This window comes from Musca autumnalis, unplaced genomic scaffold, assembly GCF_047663935.1.
Source record: "Musca autumnalis isolate F117 unplaced genomic scaffold, ASM4766393v1 scaffold_5, whole genome shotgun sequence".
Lineage (NCBI taxonomy): Eukaryota > Metazoa > Arthropoda > Insecta > Diptera > Muscidae > Musca > Musca autumnalis.
The window spans coordinates 110,708,100-110,734,682 of NW_027412088.1; the positions used below are offsets into that span (position 1 = coordinate 110,708,100).

The 26,583-nt window shown below is 33.3% G+C and overlaps 1 protein-coding gene across 1 annotated transcript; it reads right to left on the reverse strand.

Annotated features, from left to right (window-relative positions):
* Window positions 1-63: 63 nt before the first annotated feature.
* LOC141404946 (serine protease inhibitor 42Dd-like) lies at window positions 64-3,457 on the reverse strand. The gene is made up of 5 exons (XM_073988801.1): window positions 3,446-3,457; window positions 1,522-1,733; window positions 576-1,459; window positions 349-493; window positions 64-241 (listed from the first exon to the last, which is right to left on the reverse strand). The coding sequence occupies exons 2-5, from the start codon at window positions 1,535-1,537 to the stop codon at window positions 117-119; spliced, it is 1,170 nt and encodes a 389-aa protein (XP_073844902.1). The 5' UTR covers window positions 1,538-1,733; window positions 3,446-3,457; the 3' UTR covers window positions 64-116.
* Between the last annotated feature and the right edge of the window lie 23,126 nt (window positions 3,458-26,583).

The following is a 26,583-nucleotide window of genomic DNA, read 5'->3' on the forward strand; positions in this document are numbered from 1 at the left end:
TCGAATTGTCTTAGAGAAACAGCCCATAAATAGCAAATAAAAAGTTTTCAAACTACAACGAAATTTCCGGTAAAATAAATGTTACTTTTATTTGTTCTTGTTATGCTTCTTCTTCGCTAGAATTTTACAATATGACCAGCGAAATAGACTGCGGTCTTGTCACGTATTATAAAAACAAAAGGATGATCAGCAACAAATGTCTTCGGATCCAAAGGCAATGACATTGGAACGCCAACAGCCACTGTGTTTTTTTGTACAAGAGTAAAAAGCAAACGACGCAGAAAACAAGAATGTAAAGAAGATTAATAACCCCACTCGTCACTTCGGTATAAGGCAAAGACAACTTACCACTTGCAGCAGCAGCCTCACAGCCAATTTCGTTAACGTCTATGAAAGCCTTGTGTTGCACCTTTGAAATACGCATGCTACCGGCACGATTGTGAAACATGTTTGTAAAGTCGGCGGCATTCGAGAACATGGTGTTGATGCCAAGCTAAATAAAAGAATGACAAAGGAAATTTGTAATTAAAACATTCCCCTCTCCTTTAAAAGGCTTATTTGATAATGTGAAATACCTTTTGCAAAAACGGCTTGAGATCAGTATCGAATTCAAATCCAAATTTAGGCAAATATACGCTTACACTCTTCCATTCCCAGAGGGTTTCAAGCTCCTTAAAATCGACTCCCTTTAGTTTTTGTTCCAATTCGTAGAGACCATCTCTCTTGTTGGGCAAAATGAACCACATGGTAAGATCTATGTTTTCGAAAAATAGCTCAAGAGCCTTGGCATCCAAATCAGGATAATCGGCATAATAGTACCAGTTGTCGGCAAACATGGTGGACACTTTGATGGATTTTTCATTTGTAAGCCAAAAATCCCTATCCGACGTGGCATCATCCATAAAGGGGCGAGCCCATTTTGCCTTGAAATATATGGCATTCATCAGAGCGATATTCACATCGGGATCAATGGAATCAATGACATGATCTATTTTACCATTCGATTTTTCTGCCATCCAACTATTTATTGTGTCGACAGCATATGTCTCATTGGAGAAGTCCAAAGGTTCTGCATCAGAATCAAAGTAATCCTGGGCTATGCGACGAAATTCGGAAGAAATTTTCAATTTATCATTGGTGTATACCTTATTGGCGATCTCAAGTACAGTTTTCGATTTTATAAACGAATGCAATAGTGTGTGATAGCCCTGAGCTAAGCCATCTTTACTTTCATGGGCCGTAGCATGAAGACTTTTTTGCAATTCCTTGGCGGTGTTACCATTGGCACCATAGTAAAGTAGTCCCAAAGCTGTCTGCACAGCAACTGGCGAAATAATGACATTTTTATCCTGACTTTGACTAGCTACCGTTTGAAACAGTTCAGTTGCAAAGAGATTCCGTTCTCGCACTGTGTTACACTCCACTGCCACCAATATGGAAGCCACTGGAATCAAGAGATCTGTTCGAAAATATTTTGGTTAATTATTTGTTAAAAAAACGTTTCTTTGTTTTGTAACTCACTAAGAATCCGATGCATTTTGTCACAAATTTAAGTTTTTAACTTTCTTTTCGGCGCTGTATTCACAATTTTCTTGTTTAGCCCACCAAAACCTACAGGTAATAACTGGCTATAATCACAATGGTCATGTTCATTTATACTACGGCCAGTTGTCGCCTCTGCTTCTTCCAAACACACCCAAGAATCCTCACGAAAATGCCAGTAGGGAAAAGAACTAAATTTGTATGTGTGTATTAGACTGGTTTTAAATCAAAGGGGGAAAATCGATGTAGGATTTTTTTATGAGGCACACCCTAAACTGTTTAGTTTTGTTAGATTTAAAAATTGCCAAAGTTTGAGCACAATCGGAAAATGTTAACACGTGCCACTGAGACCTCAAAGTTTCCATAGTAATTTTTATGGCGCCAAAGGTGAATTGTCACGAAATTGTGCTAAATTTCTAAATTGTGCTAACATTTATATATATGTATATGTATATGTCATAAAGAGAAGCAAGTCGGAAAGTATTAGTCGGTTTTATCGACAGAAAAATTGTAGAGTAAAAACGAAAAAGACAATTTTAAATTAAAATACGTATCGATATAGAGCGAGCAAGATGATGTAAAGATATTGTACGCCTTTTAATATAGATTCCCTATATTTATACCCTCAGCCTTTAGAATAAAGAGGGTATAAAAAGTGCCTAGTGGAAATAAATCCATTATCCAGACCCAAGCCTGTTTGGACGAAATCCGTTTCAGACAATTTGGAGTCGATTTAGCATGTCCGTCTGTCTGTCAGGCTGGCTGGAGCGCACAATAACCCTCGAACGGATCAACCGATTCCGTCCAAAATTTGGACCTTGTAATATTTTGTCCAAGTTTACATCAAGTTCGAAGGTGGGTCATATCGACCCACTCCCTTCCCCACAAAAGTTCATATTTTTCGATAAAAGTGTACGCACACTAACTCTCGATGGGAGTAAGTGTTTTGCTTCGAATATGGCGTATATCGGTCCACTCCTTCGGGTACTTCCCAAACAAAATTTCGTAAAGGTGAAGTTTAAGGTGCGCTCTTAAATCGTTTTGTTTTTATTTACAGTCGAATCTCGATTACCGGGGATTATTCGTAAAACAACCATTATCCGTGAAAGGAAAACACAGATTTTTTTGTCCATTTGACACCGATTGACTATGAAAATCTTTATAATCCGGCATTATAATTCATTCAACCAAAATTTTAATTGACAAAAAAATGCACAAATGTATTATTTGTGAACAGTATCAATATTTTAAACTTCACATTATTTGCTAAACCGCATATTTTTTCATTAAAAAATCCATAAAAATTCATTAAAATCCATAATGCCTCCGGACCAGATCATTACGGCCATATTTGTTGTTGTTTTTTTCTTTTTTGTGAAAACGGATGTTGTTGGCGCCCCTATTTGTACAATACAAGTTTAAATTTCCTGAGAAAATGGCCCGAATGCTACGGCTATTATGTGTATCGGCTAGAAACTTTCGAAAACTTTCGAACCGGATACTGCGTCCATCCAAATTTTGCAAGACTATACGCAAGGGCGACAGAATTCTCAAAATCTCCTGAATACATAATTTTTGGAAAAGAATTTTGGTTGTGTAGCCGGTTTCATTTCACACAGGCTGAGAGTATATCTCTGTCAGCAATGTCATCTGATCACTAATGGTGTCATTATGAGTACATGTGTACTAAATTTTTAATATTTCGACCACAAATTTGTTCACTTTGACCACGGTACGTTGTCAACATCCCACTGTCAAATGGACAACGGAGTGCTCATTTTGACCACAAACTGTATTGATACACTATCGACAACGGATGTGGTCATTTTGACCACGTGTGGAATAATTTTGTCACTTGGTGTAAATTCCATTATTTTCATTATTTTACATATTTTAGCCATACTTTCCAATTGATTTGACTGTAAGATAGTATTTCGAGTTCTGACTAGATCGCCGTATCAAAATCACCCCTTATATGAAGGTACCACACGATTTTAGGTTTTTTGAAAATTTTATATTCTGAGTACAAGGGAAATAACCTGTTGTTAACTGGAATTAGTGTTGTCGTCATCTACTTAGTTTATTCAGTGTTATACGGCACCTATTCATATTTCCATACTATTTATATTGAGACCTAGTCAAATAAGTAATGCAAAATTCCACGAATATAACATCTTAAATAATCAATTTAGCAATGTTATTTTAACAAACTGAATAGATCAGGCTACACAACATTCCTAAGAAATAATCCCTTCTAATTAGTCTATCCACGACTGCGATTGTCAACTTAGTATCGTGGTAGTAGCTCTTCCAACTGGAATGATACGTACTCAATATTTACATATTCTCTCTCAATAACAAGTGCAGTGTGCAACACATTTCTTTGCTGGACTCTTCTGTGGTGTTCTTTAATATTCATAATGCGTTGCATACATTCTCTCGTCCAACTTCAAAACGCTTTAACTACATGCTTCTCGGTGTTGGAAGAAAACTGGTTAACTACGTGCTAAAGACCTCACAAAGAACAAAATTTCACCCAGGCAGAATGCTTCAGAGGAGAACAAAAGTGTGAATATATGGCAGTGGTGAACTTCTATTCATATACAACTTTCTAAAGAGTTTCTCTTATTAAACCAAGATAAAATCATCGTATAAGCATCTTTATATGCATAAATATATATTTTCAATAATTACTCTTAAGAACTTGGTCATAGAATTTTCATTGTAAAGAAAGCAATATTGTGAAAATATAATACTACTTTCTCTTAAATAATTAAGTAATTGAGTAGTATTGCTTAACACTGATTTGTAGAGCAAGTAAGATCCCACCGCGCATGTAGTGCGTGGATCAAAATTCCTATAAACATAAAATGAAATTATTTCTACATAGAACGTGCAAATATTTCAAAAAAGTTTTTTATTGCGACATGATATATGTTGTTCTAAAATTTTTATTAAGAAAGAACCTAAAGCACTTAAAATAGCATTAGGTGACTTTTACCGAAGAACAATAAGAATGCATCAGACAGCAGTGCTGACGAAGATATAACCTCAGCCCCTGACCAACAAAAAAGAAAACACAAACATTTTACAGTGTATAAAATATCTTGATTTTGTATAACGAGTTTGCTTAAAAATTCGTGTGAAATTTTTTGAGAAAAAGTTTGAGAGTTATCTTGCATATTAAATATTTGCATATGTGCCGGCAGGTGTTTTTGGAAAGTATGGCCTTACTCCGGAAAAATCGTATCAATGTAATAGGAACCATGTAAACAACCTTCTCCAAATACCACATGGGGATCTACGACGAATATTTCGCGGGGTGGGATCTACGACGAATATACCCTACACCACATTTCCGAAAAATTCATGTAACACCGCGTATACCAAAATCCATATCTCGACGAGATAAAGCGATTTTGAGAGGTGTGTCCGTCCGTCCATTAAAAATTGTAATCACGCTACAGGCCGCAATTATGGACCAATCTTCTCGAAAAATTTATGTAGGTCGGGTTCAGACCAGAATAGAAATATTAAGGAGATGAAATGGACCAAAAACAAAATTTTTATCCGATTTTATAGCAGCTCTGTAGGCCGCACTTATCGTCCGATCGTCGCGAAATTTTAGGTAAGGTTTAAATTTATGATAAAGAGTATACTTGCATTCGCAGAAAATGGTCAGATAATATTTAGTGGGTTAAATGGACCAAACTTTTGTGAGAAAATTGGTAAAATTTTTGGTATAACGTATGTATATGTATATGCTTATTACTGGAGAACATGTTTTACCCACGTAAATTATATTGGAAAGAGGAAATCTTGACCTTTACATTGATACAAATTATGTTGATGTGTATGGTCAGATAACAGAGTTACACCCGTTTTTATACAGGGATCCCACTGTTTTAATAGTGTAGTGTACTCAAAATCACGGTAGATGTCGCAGGTATAGCTCAATACTGAACAAAAATTTGCACGAGGTAAGAGTTTTGGTCACGGAGTATACCAATCACCTTGGGTATTAATAGGATAGTATTTAGGGGATGAAATTGGCCCTAATTTTTGTGGCAAAAATATTAAAATTTAGTTTTTGTTTCATATTTTGAATTCTGTGGGGCATGTTCCGACAAAATAGGAACGCGAAACTTGAAAACTAACCTTGACATATCCCCTGAAACAATTGTTTGCAATATCCCTGTTAAATAACAGAGCTACTGTCGCGCATATAATTGGGTTCCTTTATCGTTTTGTTTTGTTTTGTTTGCAAATAACTAACTACCTTTACCTCATGCTAGAAAATGTGGCAGTCATAATAAACAAGTTTTAAAATCATGATAGAGAAAAGTCCAGTTTTTTAAATTGATGCAAATTACAATTCTGCACTGGGTCTGAGGTGTGGTTAATTTTTTGCCTCAGCCTTTAGGCTGACGATAGTTTATACACTTTGATACGACCAATGGAAATAACGGTTTTAGACTCCAAGTATCTTTGGAGAAAATTCGTTTTAGACAATTTGGAGTTGATTTATCCCTGTCCGTCCGTCTGTCTGGCGGATGCAACCAAATTTTGAACTTCGTAATATTTTTTCCAAAATTAGTTTAAGTTGGTCGGCAAACACCTTCCTCCGTAAAAGCTCAAAAATTCTAGACATACGTCGGGTTCGAATTTGGAATATATCGGTCCACTCCTTCGGGTACCTTCCACATAAAATTCGAAGAAAATGAAGATTAAGAGCTCCTCTCGGATCGTTTTGAATTTTCAGCGGTTTGTCCTTGCGGCCTCCTTTACGACGGTGGAAGTTAAGGCCATACTTTCTGAGAAAATGGCCTATGAGCATCAAGAAACCAGGACGATACAAGATACTCTCGCAGGGAGTTTCTGATATCTGCAAACTTTGCACGTTGTATTATTTCATCCAGTTATGCATCAGGTTGGAATATTTACTATATCGGTTCCAACCTGTGGCTTCCTCTCACTCAAAGTTTGGAAAAAAAGCAGTCGGATCTATTTGAAATTTTTTGGAGAAGGTTGTTTACACGGGACATATCAGGAAAAATGTCTAAAGTTGTCTTTTCCATTTCAAAAAAATCAAAAATAAATTTTGATACTACATCAATGATTTTTGGTACACAGATTAAGAAAAAAATCTGCATTCCAAATCTGTTTTCGTTACTAACTTTGATCGTTGCGCGCAAAAGATATGACCGTTTTAATTATGATAATTAGAAAAAATTCTAAAAAAAATCGCGGCTTAATATAGTTAGCTGTTCTATCCTATTATCGTTAACTGAATTCGTAACCTTTGCGATTATGCAAAAAATAATCGCAAAGTCTCAATGGATTCGCGAAAAATCAAATTTGTTAAATAATTTCACGTATTTACAAACATATTTTTTAATCAATAGCGCTCATACTTACGAAAAATATATTAAAAAATTATAACAGCATCCAGACATTTTGAGGAATAAAATGAATCCTAAGTTGTGAAGGTTAGAGGTATAGTATTCATGTTATTTGCAAAAATTCGAAGAAAATATTAGGAAAAATTAAAACCATGTTATTCTAATTTTATTTTTTATGGTTTTATAGGAAATGTTGGAGAAAAAATGTTTGAGTTCTTCGGCATTTTCGTGAAAATTTCACGCAATAATGATGATATTCCGTTATAACAAATTTTTCGCTTATAGTTTTCCTATTGGATAATATTATTAGAACCTTATATTAAATCACAAGGAAATAATGTTATATTGAATATTATAACATTTGAGACGCATATAAACCGCGTAATTATGAAAATGACATGATGCGCATCCGATTTTCCAACACAGCGAATCAATTCCTCTTATTAGATGTACAGTTTGTCAAATTCTATTTGGCGGCCACGATGTAGCATCTGCTGCGTATTAGGGTGCAAAATACTGTAAAATGGTCATAATTTCCGCGAAGTTCATTTACATTTTATGCGCATCCGATTTCAATAACCACGATTAAAAAATACATCATTATATGCCGTTTCAATGCGATCCATCAAGAACCGTGGATGTAGCATCGCACTCAATTTTTAGAAAAAATCTATTATATCTCTGGATTTACGAGAGTTTTTAAATATCTGTTTTCGCGCAGTTTAAACACGCGTATCGATCTATTTATTTAAGTAGAACTGACACATCCAAAACGCGTTTTAATATGCGATATTTTCAAAATAATTTTTTGCGAATTTTCGAAATTTGAGGGGTATTATATCCGCCGATCTAGTGGGTGGATTTTTACGCGTCGTGGCTTGTTAGATTCAGAACGTAAATAAACTAAATTTACGCGGGTTTCCACGGAAATCGAATGACGTTTGTAAATTTTAAACCAAAAAAATAGGTTTTTGAGAAAAATTTACGCACAAAAATTTCGTGTTTGGGCGCAGATTACTGTGATCCTGTGAGGGCTACACCCTCATGTTATACATTAAAAATGCGAAATCGCGAGTACTACAATCAATTAATACGCTTTTAGAGGAATCCAGCTGCGCGTCCCGATTAGAGCAAAAATTCAAAAAACCCCTTATTTTAGGTTTCAAAATGTCAGCATCCGTTTGAGGTAGATACAGTGGATATATTAAAAAATCAAACTTCAACTCTGAAGTGTACTCTTTAACTTCTCCTTTGAGCATTAAGCTCTACATTGTGTTGTAAAACCTCTAAATGGAAAATAACATTTTTTACATTAGTACGACCGCAGCTTCCGCTCAAATTATTATTTTAAGAAACCCCTCGGTTAATCGGGCTAAAACAGTTTATTTTACCGAAATGCGGTCAAAAGTTATGGTATAGTAAAACTGATCGCGAGTTACAATACCCCATACCTCAGTTTCAACATAAGTTAATTTTCTACAAAAAGCTTGATATGCAAATGTTTAATATGCAAGATAACTCTCAAATGTTTTCTCTAAAAATTTCACACGAATTTTGAAGCAAACTCGTTATACAAAATCAAGATATTTTATACACGGTAGAATGATTTTGTTTTCTTTTTTGTTGGTCAGGGGCTGAGGTTATATCTTTGTCAGCACAGCTGACTGATGCATTCTTATTGTTCTTTGGTCGATTCGGTACAAGTCACCTAATGCTATTTTAAATGCTTTAGGTTTTTTCTTAATAAAAACTTTAGAACAACATAAATCATGTCGCCGTAATATAATATAAATTCCGTGCTAAATTAATGCTCAGGGCAAGTGGTGTAGGTATCACATGGTCGGCCCCGTCCGACAAAACCCTGTCTTACTTTTTTTAATATTCAAAAATGATTTTCACGTTGCAATAATTACTTTGACCCCCATTTCATTTACAGTAGGAAGTGTCACCTGAGGAGCTATCTCTAACGCCTTCTAAAAGAATAGAACATGTTTATAAAATATGCACAAGTTTTAAATTTTTTCCTATATGTTAGTTTTTTTTCTAACTAGGTGTTTACACTACACAATTGTGAGCAGACAATTTTCACTTATATATTTATACTATTGGCAAATATCTAGGGCCTGTTTTGCATTTTTATAGACAGTAATCATGGACATTTTGAAAAAAAAAAACGGTAAGGAAAGGATCAAATTCAGTCGGGGCCGACTTTATGATACTCTACACCACTGTGAATAAGTAAAATATGTGTGGGAGCTATATCCAAATCTGGACCGATTTCTATATAATTTGGAACATTTATTTCTAGTTCGAGTTTAGTCAAACATCCCAAATTGCATCGAAATCGGACATATATAGCCCTCCGTTGGACACCTGAGTCTGGCCAGGCCTTTTTCATTTTATTTTCCATTTTAAACTGGGTTACGATAAAGCTATGAACCTGAGATTCCAGGTAGCTTCATGAAATTTTCTTACCTTTCAAATGAAGGAAACGTGAAGTCAAAAGGATCGCCAGAAAAGGAGCTACAAGGATTTTTTGACATACATATCACATTCGTAACACATGAGTCTGGTCAGACCCAACCCATTTTTTATTGAACATTTTACGAAATTTTTCTTAAAATTTGATTTTTCCTATATTACTTGACAAAATGAATGCCCTTTTATGAAACTTGTCACATTTCACCCTACCATGTCTTCAAAATTGCACATAAAAAGGTCCCAACGGCAGGATATGGGTTTGAAATCAGTGAATGTACCACAACCTAAAAAAATCCCTTGCAAATAGGGCTACACTTGTATTCTAGACAATTATACACATAACTGGACTAATAAAACCCATTACTTAGCTTTTCTGCTCTTTTTGTAGGGTGGATTGGTCCAAATATAGGATTCTCCACATGAATTATAAGAGAATCCGTAGGATATATGCCTCTATTTACCTCTTGATATCATCGTTATTTCACTGCAATAAGCTGTAAAGTTATAAAATAGACACTCTTCATTCTGAATAATAGGCCAAAACTAAAATATAGTGCTTCAAAATGAAATATAAATAGGATTTTCGAGCATAGAGACAAGAAAACTACGAATTTTTTACTTCGTAGGCATATGTCCTGTTTTACTAACTTGATAATATCATTAAATTTTATAGTTTTTCGGCATGTTTTTTGACAAATAAGGATTATTGATTAAAGATTAGGGTACTTTAAACATATTCTACAACTTTTAGTATGAAAATATTAATTAAGTTTACTAAAACAATATAAATAATTGTATGGGTCGGGCCAGACTCATGTGTTACGAATATGACAAACAATATTGGTGTCCAACGAAGGGATAGTGTGTTTGGTGTAGCAAATACGTAAAATATATATGTGAGCTACATCCACATCTGGAGGGTGCCCCCGTGGTGCAATGGTATGCACACCCGCCTTGCACACATAAGGTCGTGGGTTCGATTCCCCGGCCTGGCAACATCAAAACACTTTTCAACGGTGGCAAAATACCCCTCAGTAATGTTGGCGACATTTCCTGAGTATTTTAGCCATGTGAAACTTCTCTACAAAAGTGGTGTCTTAGACACGCCGTTCGGACTCGGCGATAAACTGTAGGTCCCATATCATTGAGCTAATATGAATCGGGGTGCACTCATTGATATGAGAGAAGTCTCCCTTGTCCCTTATGGGATGTTTGTGGAACAATTATTATTATACCCTACACCACTATGTGGAAAGGCTATTATAAGTTTGTTTTGGTAAAAATTCATGTAACACCGCGAAATATTCGTCGGAGACCCCCAATGTGGTACACCAATCTTCATATCACGGCTTGATAAAGCGTGTCCGTCTGTCCATTATAAATTGTAAACAAACTCCAGGCCGCAATTATGGACCGATCGTCACGAAATTTAGTATGGAGGTCGGTTTCACATCAGAATAGATCGCTATTTTAATTAGTGATGATCGTGAAATATTTAGCGGGTGAAATGGACCAAAAACATAATTTTTATCCGATTTTGTAGCTGCTCTGTGGGTCGCAATAATAGTCCGATCGCCTTGAAATTTTAAATAAGGTAAGAGTATATGATAAAGAAGAAGCTTGCAATTTGAGATGGCGATCAGATAATATTTAGAGGGTTAAATGGACCACAACTTTTGTGTGAAAATTTTGAAAATTTTTTATATACAGCTTATATCTTTTTTCCTGCAAGAGACTTGGAAGAGGGACGCTTGACATTTCTAACGGGTGATTTTTTAAGAACTATAGGAAAGTTTTTCAAAAAAAAAAAAAACACGTAAAATTCAGAAAAATGCATGAAATCTTTATTTGAATCGATAGTACGTTCCATATAATTTAATGTTTGAAGATTATTTCATGCAAATGTTGACCGTGACTGCGCCTCAAATGGTCCATCCGCTTAGTCCAATTTTGGCATACTCTTTCCAACATTTCGGCCGGTATCTCGTGAATAAATGCATCAATGTTGTCTTCTAATGCGTCAATTGAAGCGGGCATGTGTGTATAGACCATAGCCGACCAAGAAGAGCGAGCGCTTAAATTGTTTATGTGTGGGTAAAATTACACTGACAGAACAGGGTGATGATTTTCATATTGAATGTGAAATGAAAAATATATTGTTGGCGCGTTCGCTTTGTATGACTTAAATTAAAAATAATATAAATAACTTCATAATTTGAAAAGTATTTTTCTTCATATGTTAATTTTTTGAGAGAAAAAACAAATAGTATATAAAAATGATTTTTTAAGACTTTCTAAGCATACATACATTTTTTATTGTTGCATTGCAGACGAGGCATTCTGCGTCATTAAAAATATTAATACAAAACAAAAATCATTTTCAAATTCTTCCCTCCACATATTTGCTGTACAACTGCAAAATCTTTTCTGTGTACCCAAAAATAAACAAATAAAGCGGCATCAACCTGCTTGCATGAAATTCAGTACAAGACTGAAGTAAAAAAATCAAAACATTTGCTCTCTTACTTTGCGTTCGGGTCGCGTGTGTGTGATTTGCCGAAAAACTTCGTAACCAAATCAATGCCCACGAACGGGTTTGGTATAGACATGAGCTTTAACACAGCCACACAAAAAATAGTCTAAAGGCGTTAAATCGTACGATCTAGGCGGCTAAACACAATTTTTCGATAAAAAAGTGTATCTTCGACCAACTTTCCAAGAGCCCATTCACCAAAAATTCTACGTTGCGGTAGGTCGTTCGGCTTCAGTTCTTGCATTCAAGTGTTGTTCGTTTGTAAGACGATTCATTGTTAAATTCTAGACCAAACTGAAGATGTTTGACAGTGAAACAAAACGAAACGAAACGAAACGTGCGTCAGCTGTTTAAACCAGTGTTGCCATGAAGATAATAGTTAAAAAATCACCTGTTATTGATTTCAATTGTGTTTGTGTACATGATAAGATAACAAACTTACAAGCTAATATACCCAGTTATTTGTTTGTATAGTTATCATAAACACGCCAGAGTTCGCAATTATAGCTCAATAATCACGAAATTTTGCATGATGATGATGTAATATTATTTATGAAAAAGACAAAAAAATATTTTTGGTCTATATTTTATTTCCTGGCATATACCCTGCCGGCAAAGTTAACATATGGAAATAGAACTACTGATCTTCCCCCTGATGCAAATTGCTATCACGTGTCTGCTAGATAACGGGCCTACTGCTTAATATTTAATGAGTTTTGTGTAGAGAGCCACATTTTCATATTCCCAGTTTTTGCAAATTACATGGTGCCCTAACGTTTTAATTGTCCAATTGGATATTTATACATACATTGCAGCCAGGCGCAAAATGAAATTTTCAACGGTGGCAAAATATCCTTCAGTAAGGTTTGCGACATTTTCTGAGTATTTCAGCCATATAAAACTTCTCAACAAGTGGTGTCTTAGGGCACGCCGTTCGGACTCGGAGATAAGCTGTGGGTCCTATATCATTGAGCGAATATGAATCGGGGTACACTCACTCATTGATATGAGAGAAGTCTCCATTGTCCCTTCTGAGATCTTAGTGAAACAATTATTATATTATTTTTTAAGCTTGGTGTGATACGGTACCAGAATCCACAAAGTTATTTCTTACAATAAGTTTGTTTGTTCCAAAAAGAAATTTTGATTTGTGAAAAGCTACTTCCCAGTGGTAAAGGTGTAGGGTATCGCATGGTCGGCCCCGTCCGACTATAGCCTTGGCTTACTTGTTATTATTACATCCAAATCTGGACCGATTTCGATATTATTTAGCACTATTATTTCTTGACCGAATTTAGTCACACATTCCAAACTTCATCGAAATCGGACATACATATATAGCGTGTTTGGTGCAGAAAATGCCTGAAATCGGGAAAATGGGTTTAAATAAATATTTTTCGGGTGATAGTATTTTATAAAACATTTTTATGCATAAATTAGCAACGGGCCATGTATATTTAAGGATTTTAAGGATTTTTTCAACCCTCTGGAATGACATAGACCCACGGAAATATTTAAATATTAAATTTTGTAAGATTCATTTGTCCTTTCATTGTTTTAATTAACTACAGCCTTGACTTTGAAATCGGTCTATTTAGATATAGCTCCCAAATACAATTTAATATATTCGCAGTGGTGTAGGGTATCATATAGTCGGGCCCGGTCGTGATGATCCTTTCCTTATTGACTATTTAGTTTTCCTCTGCATGTCTTCCTTTTCTTTATGATTACATGTTGTATTTGATGGTTTGTTTAAAAATCATATGATAAATTTATTTAATAATTATCATAGGTTGAATAATCTCAAATTTACATTAATTATACCCACGGTAATGAGTCAACGGTAATGATGGAAACGTGAATATTCTTGGATTTAAATGTGGAAATATTCAAAAGTTGTTACAAAATATAATATAATGCAATGAAGGCTGAAGTAATGAATACACCATTACCATACATTTGGAAATTACAATATAAATAACGGGAAAAATACCCTGCACGGGAATGTCAAATTTTCGGGAACATGCACAAAAAACACTAAACACAGTTCTCAAACAACTGACTATATTTTTCGCTTCTGTCGATTATCTTTAAAACTAACGGGAATTTTCGTTACATTGACAGATTACATATAAACAAAAAACCGGGTTGAAGCATTTTTTCTTAATAAACACATTGTCGCACGGGAATGACAAAAAATAGGGAGACGACTAAAATGTCTCAAAATAATAATTTAAAAAATAAAATTATATTTATGAAATTAAAATAGACTTGGTTCATTCTTCTGCGTACTTCATTTTTATAATATATTTTGAAATATTAATGAATATTGGTGTTTTTTGACACAAAACGACTGGGGACACGCCACGCTAATGAGTATTTGCACCTTGCGACCAATTTTTCCATGCAAACATGTAGAATATTTTATTTTGATTTTCGAGCCTTGTTTTATATTTATATTTAGTTTATATTTTGTTTTACAATTCCGTTTCTAAGAATTTAATTTTTGTTTAATATTTTTAACCCTAAACTCAGAAACAAGTCTTTTCCCATTATTCACTCATACACTGAAAGAAAAAGCTTCATAATATAAAAGAAATCTTACGTTCCATCAATGAAATTTGTCATTGATTTTGAGCCAACGTAGAGCTTCATTGAATAAACGAAAAAAGTTTCATTGAGTTTAATTGAAGTAAAATTAACGAATTTGTTCATTATTGCAATGAAACTTCTTCATTGATGCAATGAAATCTCTTCATTAATGCAATGAAACTTCTTCATTGATGCAATGAAATATCTTCATTAATGAAATGAAACTTTTTCATTGATGCAAGGAAACCTCTTCATTAGTGCAATGAAACTTCTTCATTGATGCAATGAAACCTCTTCATTAGTACAATGAAACCTCTTCATTAATGCAATGAAACTTCTTCACTATTGCAATGAAATACTTTCATTAATATAATGAAATACTTTCATTAATACAATGAAATACTTTCATTATTGCAATGAAATATTTTCATTAGTGTAATGAAATACTTTTATTAATGTAAAGATATACTTTAATTAATGCAATGAAGCCTTACGTTGGCTCAAAATCAATGATACATTTCATTGATGTAACGTAAGATTTCATTTATTTTATGAAGACATTTCATACTCACATAATGCATAAAAATTAAGTCAACGCTAAATATGTTTAATTCATTTTATTGCAATTAGTGTATCCATGGTCAAGGATACAATACGTCATTTTTGATTCCTTAGTTATTAACTAAATATATTAATGATACCATTGGTCGTTGTCATCTGTAAGTAAAATTGAAAGAATAAACAATTTGTTACTAAATAACTGGTTTTCTACACAATAACTTACCTTCATATTTTGCCGCTCAGTCATCCCTTGTGTACTTCGATGATGTTGGTATACAGCATACAAAGTTCACATAAAACAACTGTACATATAAAAACTACATGAAAGAGTTTTAGTTTAATATTTGTATTTTCTTTTCACATTAAACACTTCATACCTACTTTCACCGAAGTTTATGATCCTATTGGGCGTTGTCACCATTGAGTAAAATTGAAAATCATAAAAACTGTTAGTAATTTATTTGTCGCTGGACACCAAACTCTTGGCATTTTCTCCGTCATTCCATTCTTCTTTAGATTTTCTATAGCTTGCATCTATTACAAAGAGAAAAACCAAACAAATGTAAATTCGCTTATATAAACAAATGAATACATTAAACTTAACAGAAATAGTTTGTCCAATATTTACATACTTACTTTTCTAAGTTAAAAACACGAATCGTAAAATTTTTATTCATCCGCACTTGGCGGCGTTATAATGTCAACTAAAACAATGTTGTTGACAATTTGCTGATCATCTTTTTGGCAGACAGGGTTGTTTTGCTTAATCTTGTTTTCTGCTTGTTAAACGCACACACGCACATTCACACCGCACAGCTGGACTTTACTTCATAACAACAATGAAATACATAACAAGGAACGACAGAGGATAACATACCGAGAGAATAATCCTTGATACCCAAGTAGAAAAAATGAGACAAACATTTTAATATGAATATGTATGTATATCAAAGCCAATCGCTAGTAAAGCAAGTAAGGAATTTTTGTACAGTTACGCTTTTAGAGACGCACATATGTATGTACGTGGCAGATTTATAAATGTGTTCTGTTTATGATTGTGGAAAATTTAAAACATTTGTTTAATAAAGAAAAATAATTAGAAGAAAAATGATAATATAAGGGTCATATTATAGATAAGATTTCAGACCCTTTTTTCATTCCGCAAAATAGTATTGGGGACTTCAGAAATGTTTCATTTATTTAATGAAACTGTTGCATTTATTTAATGAAAATGTTTCATTTATTCAATGTTTCATTTATTTAATGAAACTATTTCATTTATTTAATGAAACTATATCATTAATTTTTTGGAGCCAACTAAAAACATCAAATATATCCAATTTTCCACCATTTTCTTAAAAGATGTTTGAATACTAGTTTTTTTAAGCACATACTATTTAGCATAGTTTCAATACTCACATATTTTTTAAAATTTAAAGAAATTAGAAGTTACATTACATCAATGAAATACGTTTCATTTATTCAATGAAACCAAAAATCATTAAATTTTAGTTAACGTAAGGTTTCATAGCATTAACTAAACATTTCATTGTATTAATGTAACATTTCATAGCATCAATGAAAAATAATCAATGAAACCCGTTCATTGATACAACGAAGCATTTTTCTTTTAGTGTATATGGGAGCTATATTCAAATCTGGATCTATCACCAAATGCAATCGTATTCTTCCTATGGCTAAAAAATGATATTTCCAATTTTCAACTAAATCGGGCAATTATGCAACCTGTACGTTGCAAACGGACGGACATGCATAAATCGACTCAGAAAGTGATATATATCCCCAAAAGGAACTATGGGTCTATCTCTCTACAAAAATATGTCAAATAATAAAAAATACAACAAAAGCTGATTAAACATTGAACAATTTGAAAAACAATATCAAACAAAACTTATAAAATAACAAAAGAGATGGGAAATGGGTAAATACCCAATTGGTAAATACCCATTAAAATGAGTAAATTGGGTACAAATGGGTAAATACACAGATATTTACCCAATATGTGGATATAAACCACATAAACTAAAATATTGCAATTAGATGAGAAAACGGGGTGTTTTATCAAAATTTAACTGACTATGAATATAACTAAGTCTCGCATATATAGTAATAGCCTAATTTTTGACATATAAGGCCGTTTTGTTGAAGTCATTATTGCGGAAAAACATAAATTCTGGACCGAGATTCACATTTTCCATATATCTGATGGCATACCTCTCGATTTCAGTTGATAATCTTGAGATTTTGGTCCTCTTCGGCAAAGCTATGAATTTTTGAAGTCTACATCGGTTTTCTTCCTACAGGAAACTTCAACGCTCGATTTGACGTTTAAAAAATTCGTCCTCGCATTTTAATGGTTTAGTGTATACTTTTTGATTTTCTGAACATTTTTCAAAATGTTGATTTAAAAACATTTTTAAATACCCAAATAAACACCCAGAAATTAACTGTACTGGGAATTTACCAGGTATTTACTCATGTTTTGAGTAAATACCGGGTAGAATCCCACATATATGAATGAATAGAATTTATTTTGTAATTGTCCGAACGCCTACGTCATAAGAAAAATTTTTTTATTTATTGACAATCAATACATGAACTTCTCATGCGCTGTCGGGTGTACTCCCAGTGTATTTGTACGAATATAGGAAATGTTGCCAATTTTTAATATTCCATAAGTTTTTCTTTTCGCGCTACATCAACGATTTTAGATTTATAGGTTAAAAAAATTGTCATTACCCAGCAAAATTTTATGGAAGTGGTTCCATGCGATGCCATGATTTCACTGGATCTTTTGCATTGGTTCAAATGAAGACGTGAAAGATTCGATCTTTTCATTAGCATTTGAACCCACTCCATCGATCCAACAGAGATGAATTTTGTGTTTCTATTTTATTTAACACATGTATATATTCTTTTATTTATCTAAATATGTAAGTAAGTACATGTAAAATTTATTATGCTAGGAAGTCCCAATCATTGAGTTAAAAGTAGAGTCGGACTGCACTCTTTGGTATTAATCGCGTTCCTTTACGTGCCTGAGGTTACCAGTTTTTACTAGAGTTTCTGGTCGGGAATTCCCGACCCGGGAATTCTCGATTTTTTTCGGACGGGATTTCCCGGGAAATTTTTTTGAAATTCCCGGGAATGCGGGTATTTGTATTTTTCGTATATAAGTCTTATATTATTTCTCTTATAGTTATTTAATGTTGAAAATATAGTGGAATAGCGATTATTCATGTCCCGATAATTCGTAATTCCCGATCATTTGTAACAAACTTAGGGTCCATAGTAAAAATCGCGATAATTCGTGTAAAGTACATACATTTTGGTCCTCTCAATAATTATTGTTTTTTCTGGAATTCGAAGTCTGTATAACCTCAATAATTCTGAATTTTTTGGAGCCATTTTCTTGTTGTTCTAGTCCACATTTTTATTAATGGCACTCTTGAAGTATATTAATTTGCTAAGATATAAACTCTGTGATCGATCCGAATTGTTGTTTTCTCCAAAATTATTGTATGTAATACTAAAAACTGTATAATGTGCAAGTGGCAAATCGTGTATAATAGGAATGGAAGTCAGTAATAATTATAGTATGTATGTTCATATAAATACACCTCTATATCTTTGGTGCCACCGTGGTGGAATTGTGAAGCTTTGTACACGAAAGGTCAACCTTGTAAAAATCTATTATCAACGGATTTATTCTATGATCGACACGCCCTTCGAACCATAAAAAGAACTCCCCATATCATTGACCTAAAAATAGAGTCGCACAGCACTCTGATAAGAAGGAAGCCTTTGCGACGATGGTCGTAGGAAACAGAAATTTATATAAGCTTTGTTCCTTTACGTTAAAGTTTCTTCTTGTTTTACCTTTTAACCAGCCAAAATGGCTTTCTCTTTTACTACTTTCTGCTCGACAAATTTCATTGTGTAAAAAGTGGAAAATCTGTCAAACTGCTGATTTGACATTTATTTGACAATTAAGGCAAAAGGAAAAAAACTACGCGCTTTGTCAAAGCAAAATAAAATGAATTTTCCCACTAATAAATTAAAGTTGTTTTAATAAAATATTAAAACAACGACTATGGGATTAAGCCTGACTATTTTGAAAAACAAAATGAAATAAAATAAAAAATTTAAACCAGTGAAATAAAAAACGGTGAAATTTATTTTGTTTGTTATTTTTTTAAGCAGCCAAGCAGCCACTATTTTTCCGTTTCTTTACTTTTGTGGAAAACTTGTTACGTGAGAGCAATTTTCACAGTTCTCTGATAGAAGAGAGAACTTCTCTCTTTTGCTACTTTTATTATTAAACAAATAAAGGAACAAAGCTATAATCTCCGCAAATTAGTCAGCAAGAATTGGTTGGTTTGAACAGCTGCCATATATGATGTATTGGTACTTTCAAGATTTTGGCGTATCGTCTTAAAATTGTTCCATATTGTTCCAAAGAGATAACTAATGATACAACAATACATATAATGAGTATTTATTTCCTTTATGTTTGCTCTCTGTCACGTCTATGCCCCACAAACTCGATTTCTCATAGTCCCGGGAATTCCCGGTTTCCCGGGAATGAGAAATTTGTATTCCCGATTTCCCGGGAATGAAAAAAGTCGGGAATTCCCAAACTCTAGTTTTTACCCGCAAAGTGTTCCCTTACTTTTAAAAGCATACAATTTATATGAGAGCATTTCACCACTTTTACCATTTTTGCAACAATTGCCATTTTTAAAAGTAAAGGAACAGACCAATTATAAAAGTTTTCTTGCCTGCTCTAGAGAACCCTGCTCTACAAGTCGATTTGTAGATCCCTACAAAAAAGTACATATTTCCAAAATGTTGTAAAATAAAATTCACGAAATAGTTATCTGCAGTTGGAGTCCATGTCGAAATCTGCACTGCACTGATGGGAAGTAAAAACATTTTGTATGATGAATGAAAACCTGTTGCGAAGGAAGTAAACTCTGTTGCGAGCAGCGGTTGAGGTCATCGAGTAGACTACGCACCGTCCAAGTTTGAAACGTTGGATAATAAATTATAAGTGTGGACGAATGATTGTACGATCTTGGCGTAAGGTGCCTTCCCTGACGGCATTTGTGAAAAACTAAACACCTTTTTGTCTGATCTTACCATTTTTTCCACGCGAGGAATATGCAAATACCAGTCAATAAATCTACGGCCACTCTGTTCACTACCTGGGCGGCAGAGTTGAGAACAATAGAGTTGAAGGCATCCAGGGGGTCTTCATAATCTAGAAAGAGAAGTCCAACGTTACAAGATATAACCCCTAGATCAACAATCTTTCAACCAGGTTTAAGTAGCATTCACACGAATGCAGTCGCAGATGCAATAAACAATTATCGTGTGAATGCGGTCCTTGGAGAACATCCACTATCTATCGCAGCTGAGAAGCACCAGCTGTCAGGACAAACCAGAGTATTTTTGGGTCAATACGCTCGGGATGGTGCAGCCGTCAAAATTCCTATGTATAGGGCAAGTACTATTGACACCGTGCAAAACATCTGCCCAGCATACAGCACAGGCCCCCACGACACACTGCTCCTTTTCAATTACCCTACCAATCCTGCTAAGAAACTTAAGTATGCAGCTTTGTGGTTACAAACCATATAAATAGCGAAATAGCCACATTCTTACGACTGATAGACCCAGAGTAAGATTAAGCAGAAAAATTAGAATACAAACATATTAACTACTGTTACAAAAACGAGAGCAAACTGCAATTATAGATGTAAACTTTACGATGATAAATAAATTATAGTTATTTCATAAATTCCTTTGAATTTATTTTGATATAAGTAAGAAAATACCTTTACGCGTGAGTGGAAGTTAATGTCTTACCAAGTTCTTTAAAACAAAAGAACAATCTACAACCCTGATGATGACCATCGACGATGGCCGAAATATTGGAAAAATAAAGTTATAAAATAAAAAACCAAAAATAATACTTGCTTTTTTATTTTCCGATGACCTCAAGCCAAACTAATAATCAAAGAAGATTCCTTTGAATTAATAAAATAAAAAACATGAAAATCATATTTCAATACAGCATTTTCCATTTTCCGAACAAGACGTGAAAATTACATGCCAAAGGTTTGGTGAAAATGACATGCCAAAGATTAGTGAAAATGCTATTCTTGGGAATTGGTTAAGATGGCATGCCAAAGGATTGGTATAGATGCCATGCCAAAGAATTGTTGAAGATGACATGCTTAGGATCTGAAAATGAATTGCATCTGTTGGGGGTCACGCTCTTGTAAAAAGAATGAGTGAAGATGCTGAAAAAATGACATTCCATTTCACTTGCACCCATTCTTGAATAGCATTTTGGGCATCGAACATTTTGCTGGGTACGAATACGCTGGCAAGCCTATTTTTGGTTGTTGCGGACAAAAGTTATCGCGGTTTTACTTCTGCTTTTAACAAAATATTATTATAAAAACGCTAATTAGTTTAATGAGCAATATAAAGTTATCACAAAGTGACGTTATTGAGCAGATTGCATAATATTTGTAAAATCCCAACAAAATGTTCGATGCCAAAGATGCCATTCAATCATGGATGCAAGTGAGCTGGCATGTCATCTTTTTAGCATCTTTATCGATGAATTTTATATGAGCGTGGACCCCAAAAGGTTCCATTCATTTTTGGATCCAAAGCATGTCATTTACACCAATGCTTTGATATGTCATTTTCACCAATGCTTTGGCATGTCATTTCCACCAATGCTTTGGAATTTCATTTTCACCAACCCTTTGCAATTACGACGAGAGTTTTAACAACGTTGGTTGTGATTTCGAGTCTCCAACAAAATCAAGCCTATTGTAAATAATTAATCTTATATATTTAGAAAAACATTTTATATATAAAAACACAAAATTCATCTCATTGGATCAATGGAATGGGTTCAAATGCTGGTGAAAAGATCGGATTTTTCACGCCTTCCTTTGCATGGGTTCAAATGCCGATAAAAAGATCGGATATTTCACGACTTCCTTTGCATTGCACGATGGGGCCAATGACAGGTTTTCGAGGCAACAAATCACTGGGGCAAGCTAGACCTTCCAAATTTTGTACAGATGTTTATAATGGGCTTAGAAACTAATATACCAAATTTGGTTCATATCGGTTCATATATACATATAGCTCCCGTATATATTTTCGCCCGATTTCAAGCAATTGATGGACCAAACACGCAAATTCTGCCCAATTTTTATGTGATTTGGAAATACCACGGAATAAGGACTACAAATAAGTTTGCCAAGTTACATTGAAATCGGTTCAGATTTTGATATTGCTCCCATATATAGTTTCGCCCGATTTCAGGCAAATGATTGACCAAGCATGCAAATTTCATCAAATTACAATAAAATTTGGAAAATGTTACGGAATTCGGACTACAAATAAGTTTGTCAAGTTAAATTGAAATCGGTTTAGATATAGATATAGCTCCCCTATATACATATGTTCAAATTTCATGGTTTTGTCTGTGGTTTATTATAAGTTAATAAAAAGAGGTTCAAATTTTAGTAAAAATCGGCTAAGATTTCGCCACAAAAGCCAATTATTATTATATATTGTTATTATATACGTCTATTAAATTTTTCCGAAATCCAATTGATAACATTAATGGGTTTCCGATTATTCTCCAACCAAAACATAAAAATGTCCATATTTTTAAGTATTACGACACCTGAAATCAGATTTTTATGAAAAGGCGCAGATGGGCGCAGCTAATTTTTTCACAAAAGGATAGTTCACATTAATACCTATCACTACATATATATAATATTCTAGATCTACCTAGATCTCAAAAGTTATACTCCAGAGAACACATGGATAACAAAGCAAAATACTCTAAAAAAGACATAACATCTTAACTCAAAAATACATTTACCACACATAACATTTTTATTATTTGTTAACACTATCTTATTTTACATACCCATTGAAGAGCTTTCCATGTTTAAAAAATATAAAAATGTTGAAATGTTCTGTTTGGCGCCTAAAATGCTTTCACTACTTATTTATAATGAATGTCGGAAAATGATGCATAAGAAAATATGTCACCATTGCCAGATCTGTAAGTCGCTATGTGATGTTACCAGATTGATTTATTTTTTTATTTTTAGTGATTTAGAGTGTTGGCAATCGAAATCCGTTATTATTTTTTTCAAATTGTTCACTTCAAAAATTGACTTTTTGCCTCGAAAACCTGCTATTTGCCCCATCGTGCATTGGTTCAAATGCTAATGAAAAGATGGGATCTTTCACGACTTCGTTTGAACAAATGCAAAAGATGCCATGAAATCACGTCATCGTATGGAACCCCTTCCTTCAAATTTTGCTGAGATGTTATTCAGTATTTGCGGAATTTACAAAATTTAAATGTAGTTCGACTTTTGCAAAATATAGATCCATTTACCCTTTAAAAATTATAAAAAGTAGTTATTAATAAATATTTCAATGGAAATCAAATTATAATGATCGGGATATTTGGGTAAAATAAAATAATTTTTTTGTTTAAAAAAATTGTTTTCAGAGTTGAAAGTATATTAACGGTGGACTTATAGGCTTTTATACCCTACACCACTATGTGGGGAGGGTATTAAAAGTCTGTTTTGGCCAAAAAGTTTGGAACGCATCGAAAAAATGGTCGGAGGCCCATACATATATGTACCAAAATGAATGTCTCGTCCGTCCGTCCGCCTGTCAATCTAAATCTTGTAATCACGCTAAGGTCGCAATTTTAATCCGATCGTCACCAATTTTTGGGTGTTGATAAAGGTCCCGGAGGATTGGAATGGGCAAAAAAACTTGTTTGGAGAAAAAGTCAACATTTTATTTCAAAGCAAATATCTCTGCTTCTATATGTGGTATATCAAAAGCAAAACCTGCTAATGAACGTAGAAAATATCATATTTGCAACGATGTAACGCAAGTTGTTGTAGGTGGTCAAACAACGAAGATATCACAATAGCTGCTAATAGAACCCAACTTTTCATTTTTGCGATTTTAATAATAATGACGAATATCTCAGCTTTGGTTGGGGACCTTTCAAAAACAAAGTCTGACTATGAAAGTAGAATATCCAATATTTACAATGATGCAAAAAATGTCGCAATAGTCGGTACACTGAAAGAAAAATGCTTCGTTGTATCAATGAACGGGTTTCATTGATTATTTTTCATTGATGCTATGAAACGTTCCATTAATATAATGAAATGTTTAATTCATGCAATGAAACTTTACGTTATTTAAAATTTAATGATTTTTTTGTTTCATTGTATAAACGAAACTTTTAATTTCTATAAATTTAATAAAAATATGTATGTTGTGAATTCAAACTAAATAGAATGGGCTAAAAACACTAGTACGCAAACATCTTTTTAAAAAAAATGGCGAAAAATGTATATATTTGATGTGTTTGGTTTGCTTTAAAAATGAATGCAACAGTTTCATTAAATAAATGGAAGAGTTTCATAAGATAAATAAAAGAGTTTCATTAAAAAAAATTAAACATTTTTGAAATTCCTTTTTGCGTTTTGTATTCTTTGTTAATCTGTTAAGTTATAAAAATTGTCTTCTAATTATTTTGCCTTTATTAAACAAATTAATTTTTTGACAATCATAAAAATAACACATTTATATATTGGCTACAAACATATGTACAGAATCACAAAACTAGCAGAAACGTCATCAACTGTACAATAAGTTGCTACTGTCGCCGTTGGTATACTTAAATATTCTTCCACATTAAAAAGAATGCTCTTCTCAGTTCTTTGTTGTTTGTATTGTCGTTCAATGAATTCCACTTGTGGTTGTGTGTGAATACTTAACAAGCAGAAAAACACGTGTTGGCAAAACAACCACTGCTTTCTTAGCTACATCAAACTATGTTCAAGAACATTGTTTTAGTTTGCGTCTGGTGTTTTCAACGTTAAAAACTGTGATGTGTTTAACATGAAAAGAAAATGTAAATACTACTTCTTAGGTGTTCAGTTTTTCTTTTAAGTCAATTTTCATTATATTTTTCTTGTAATGGAAGCATTCAATAGAAAATCTAAAGATGAGTGGAATGGCGGAAAAACTGTTACCATTGGCCAACGAAGCATCTCTCACTTAGAAAAAGAAAATGTTGTATTGTTTTCTGTCCAACGGCGAAAGTTAAAGGTAAGTTAATGTTTAGAAAGAAAACCAGATAAATTACTAAAAATTGTTTTATGGTTTTCAATTTTGCTTACAGATGACAACGCTCAAAAGGATAATTCACTTCGCTGAAAGTAAGTATGTAGTGTTTAACATTGTGAAATGAAAATTCAAATATTGGTTAAATTATTTTTTGTAGTTTTTATGTGTTCGTTTATTTACTTTTTTAATTTTCATTTATAGTTGCAATGGCGATAAAAAATAGAAAATACAATGATCAGTGGAATTACGGAGACTGTCCGTGGTCAATGAAGCACTACTCCCTCAAGAAAAAATGTTATATCCAAACATCGTGGACGTACACAGGGGATGACTCAGCGGCAAAAGTTGGAGGTAAGTTATTGTTTAGGAAACCAGTCAATTTGTTAGCAATTAGTTTATTGTTTCAATTTTATTTACAGATGACAACGCCCAATACTAACATTAATGTGCTTAATACCTGAGGTATTAAGTATGACTTGTTGTATTAATGGTCAAAACTAATTGCAATAAAATGAAATAAACATATTTAGCATTGACATTTTTGTTCATTACCTGAGTTTGAAATGACTTCATAACATGAATGAAATCCTACGTTGTATCAATGAAATTTGTCATTGATTTTGAAACAACGTAAGGCTTCATTGCATAAATGAAGAAGTGTCATTACAACAACGAAAGTCTTTCATTGCATTAATGAAAAAGTTTCATTGCATCAATAAAGGAGTTTCATTGCATTAATGTAAAAGTTTCATTGCATCAATGAAGAAGTTTCATTGCATCAATGAAGGAGTTTCATTGCATTAATGAAAAAGTTTCATTGCATAAATGAAGGAGCTTCATTGCATTAATGAACAATTTCGTTAATTTTATATTAATTTTCTCGTTTAGAGTTAAGTTTGATGATCGGAAATTATTTGCAAGTGAAAAAGGAAAGCCAAGGACTCGAACCCACATAGTCACCAAATTACGTTACCTGGTTTACCTATAAAAAGTTCGGCCCTGCCTGAACTTAACATTTTTATACTTGTTTTGTTTCGCTTTATTTTATTTTGTTTTATTTTATTTCACTTCATTTTATAATGTTTTATTTTTATTTATTTTATCTTTTATTTTATTTTTTTATTTTATTTCATATTTATTTTATTTTAATTTAATTTATTATATTTTATTTTATTTTTTATATTATTGTACTTTATTTTGTTTTATTTTTTCATTACTCACTTTTAATAA

Excerpts from the sequence above, each read along its gene's own strand:
- LOC141404946 (XM_073988801.1), bottom strand. Across the intron at positions 494-575 it reads TCAAGCCGTTTTTGCAAAAG|CTTGGCATCAACACCATGTT; the intron begins GTATTTCACATT and ends TCTTTTATTTAG. Across the intron at positions 242-348 it reads TGAGGCTGCTGCTGCAAGTG|TGGCTGTTGGCGTTCCAATG; the intron begins GTAAGTTGTCTT and ends AAAAAAACACAG.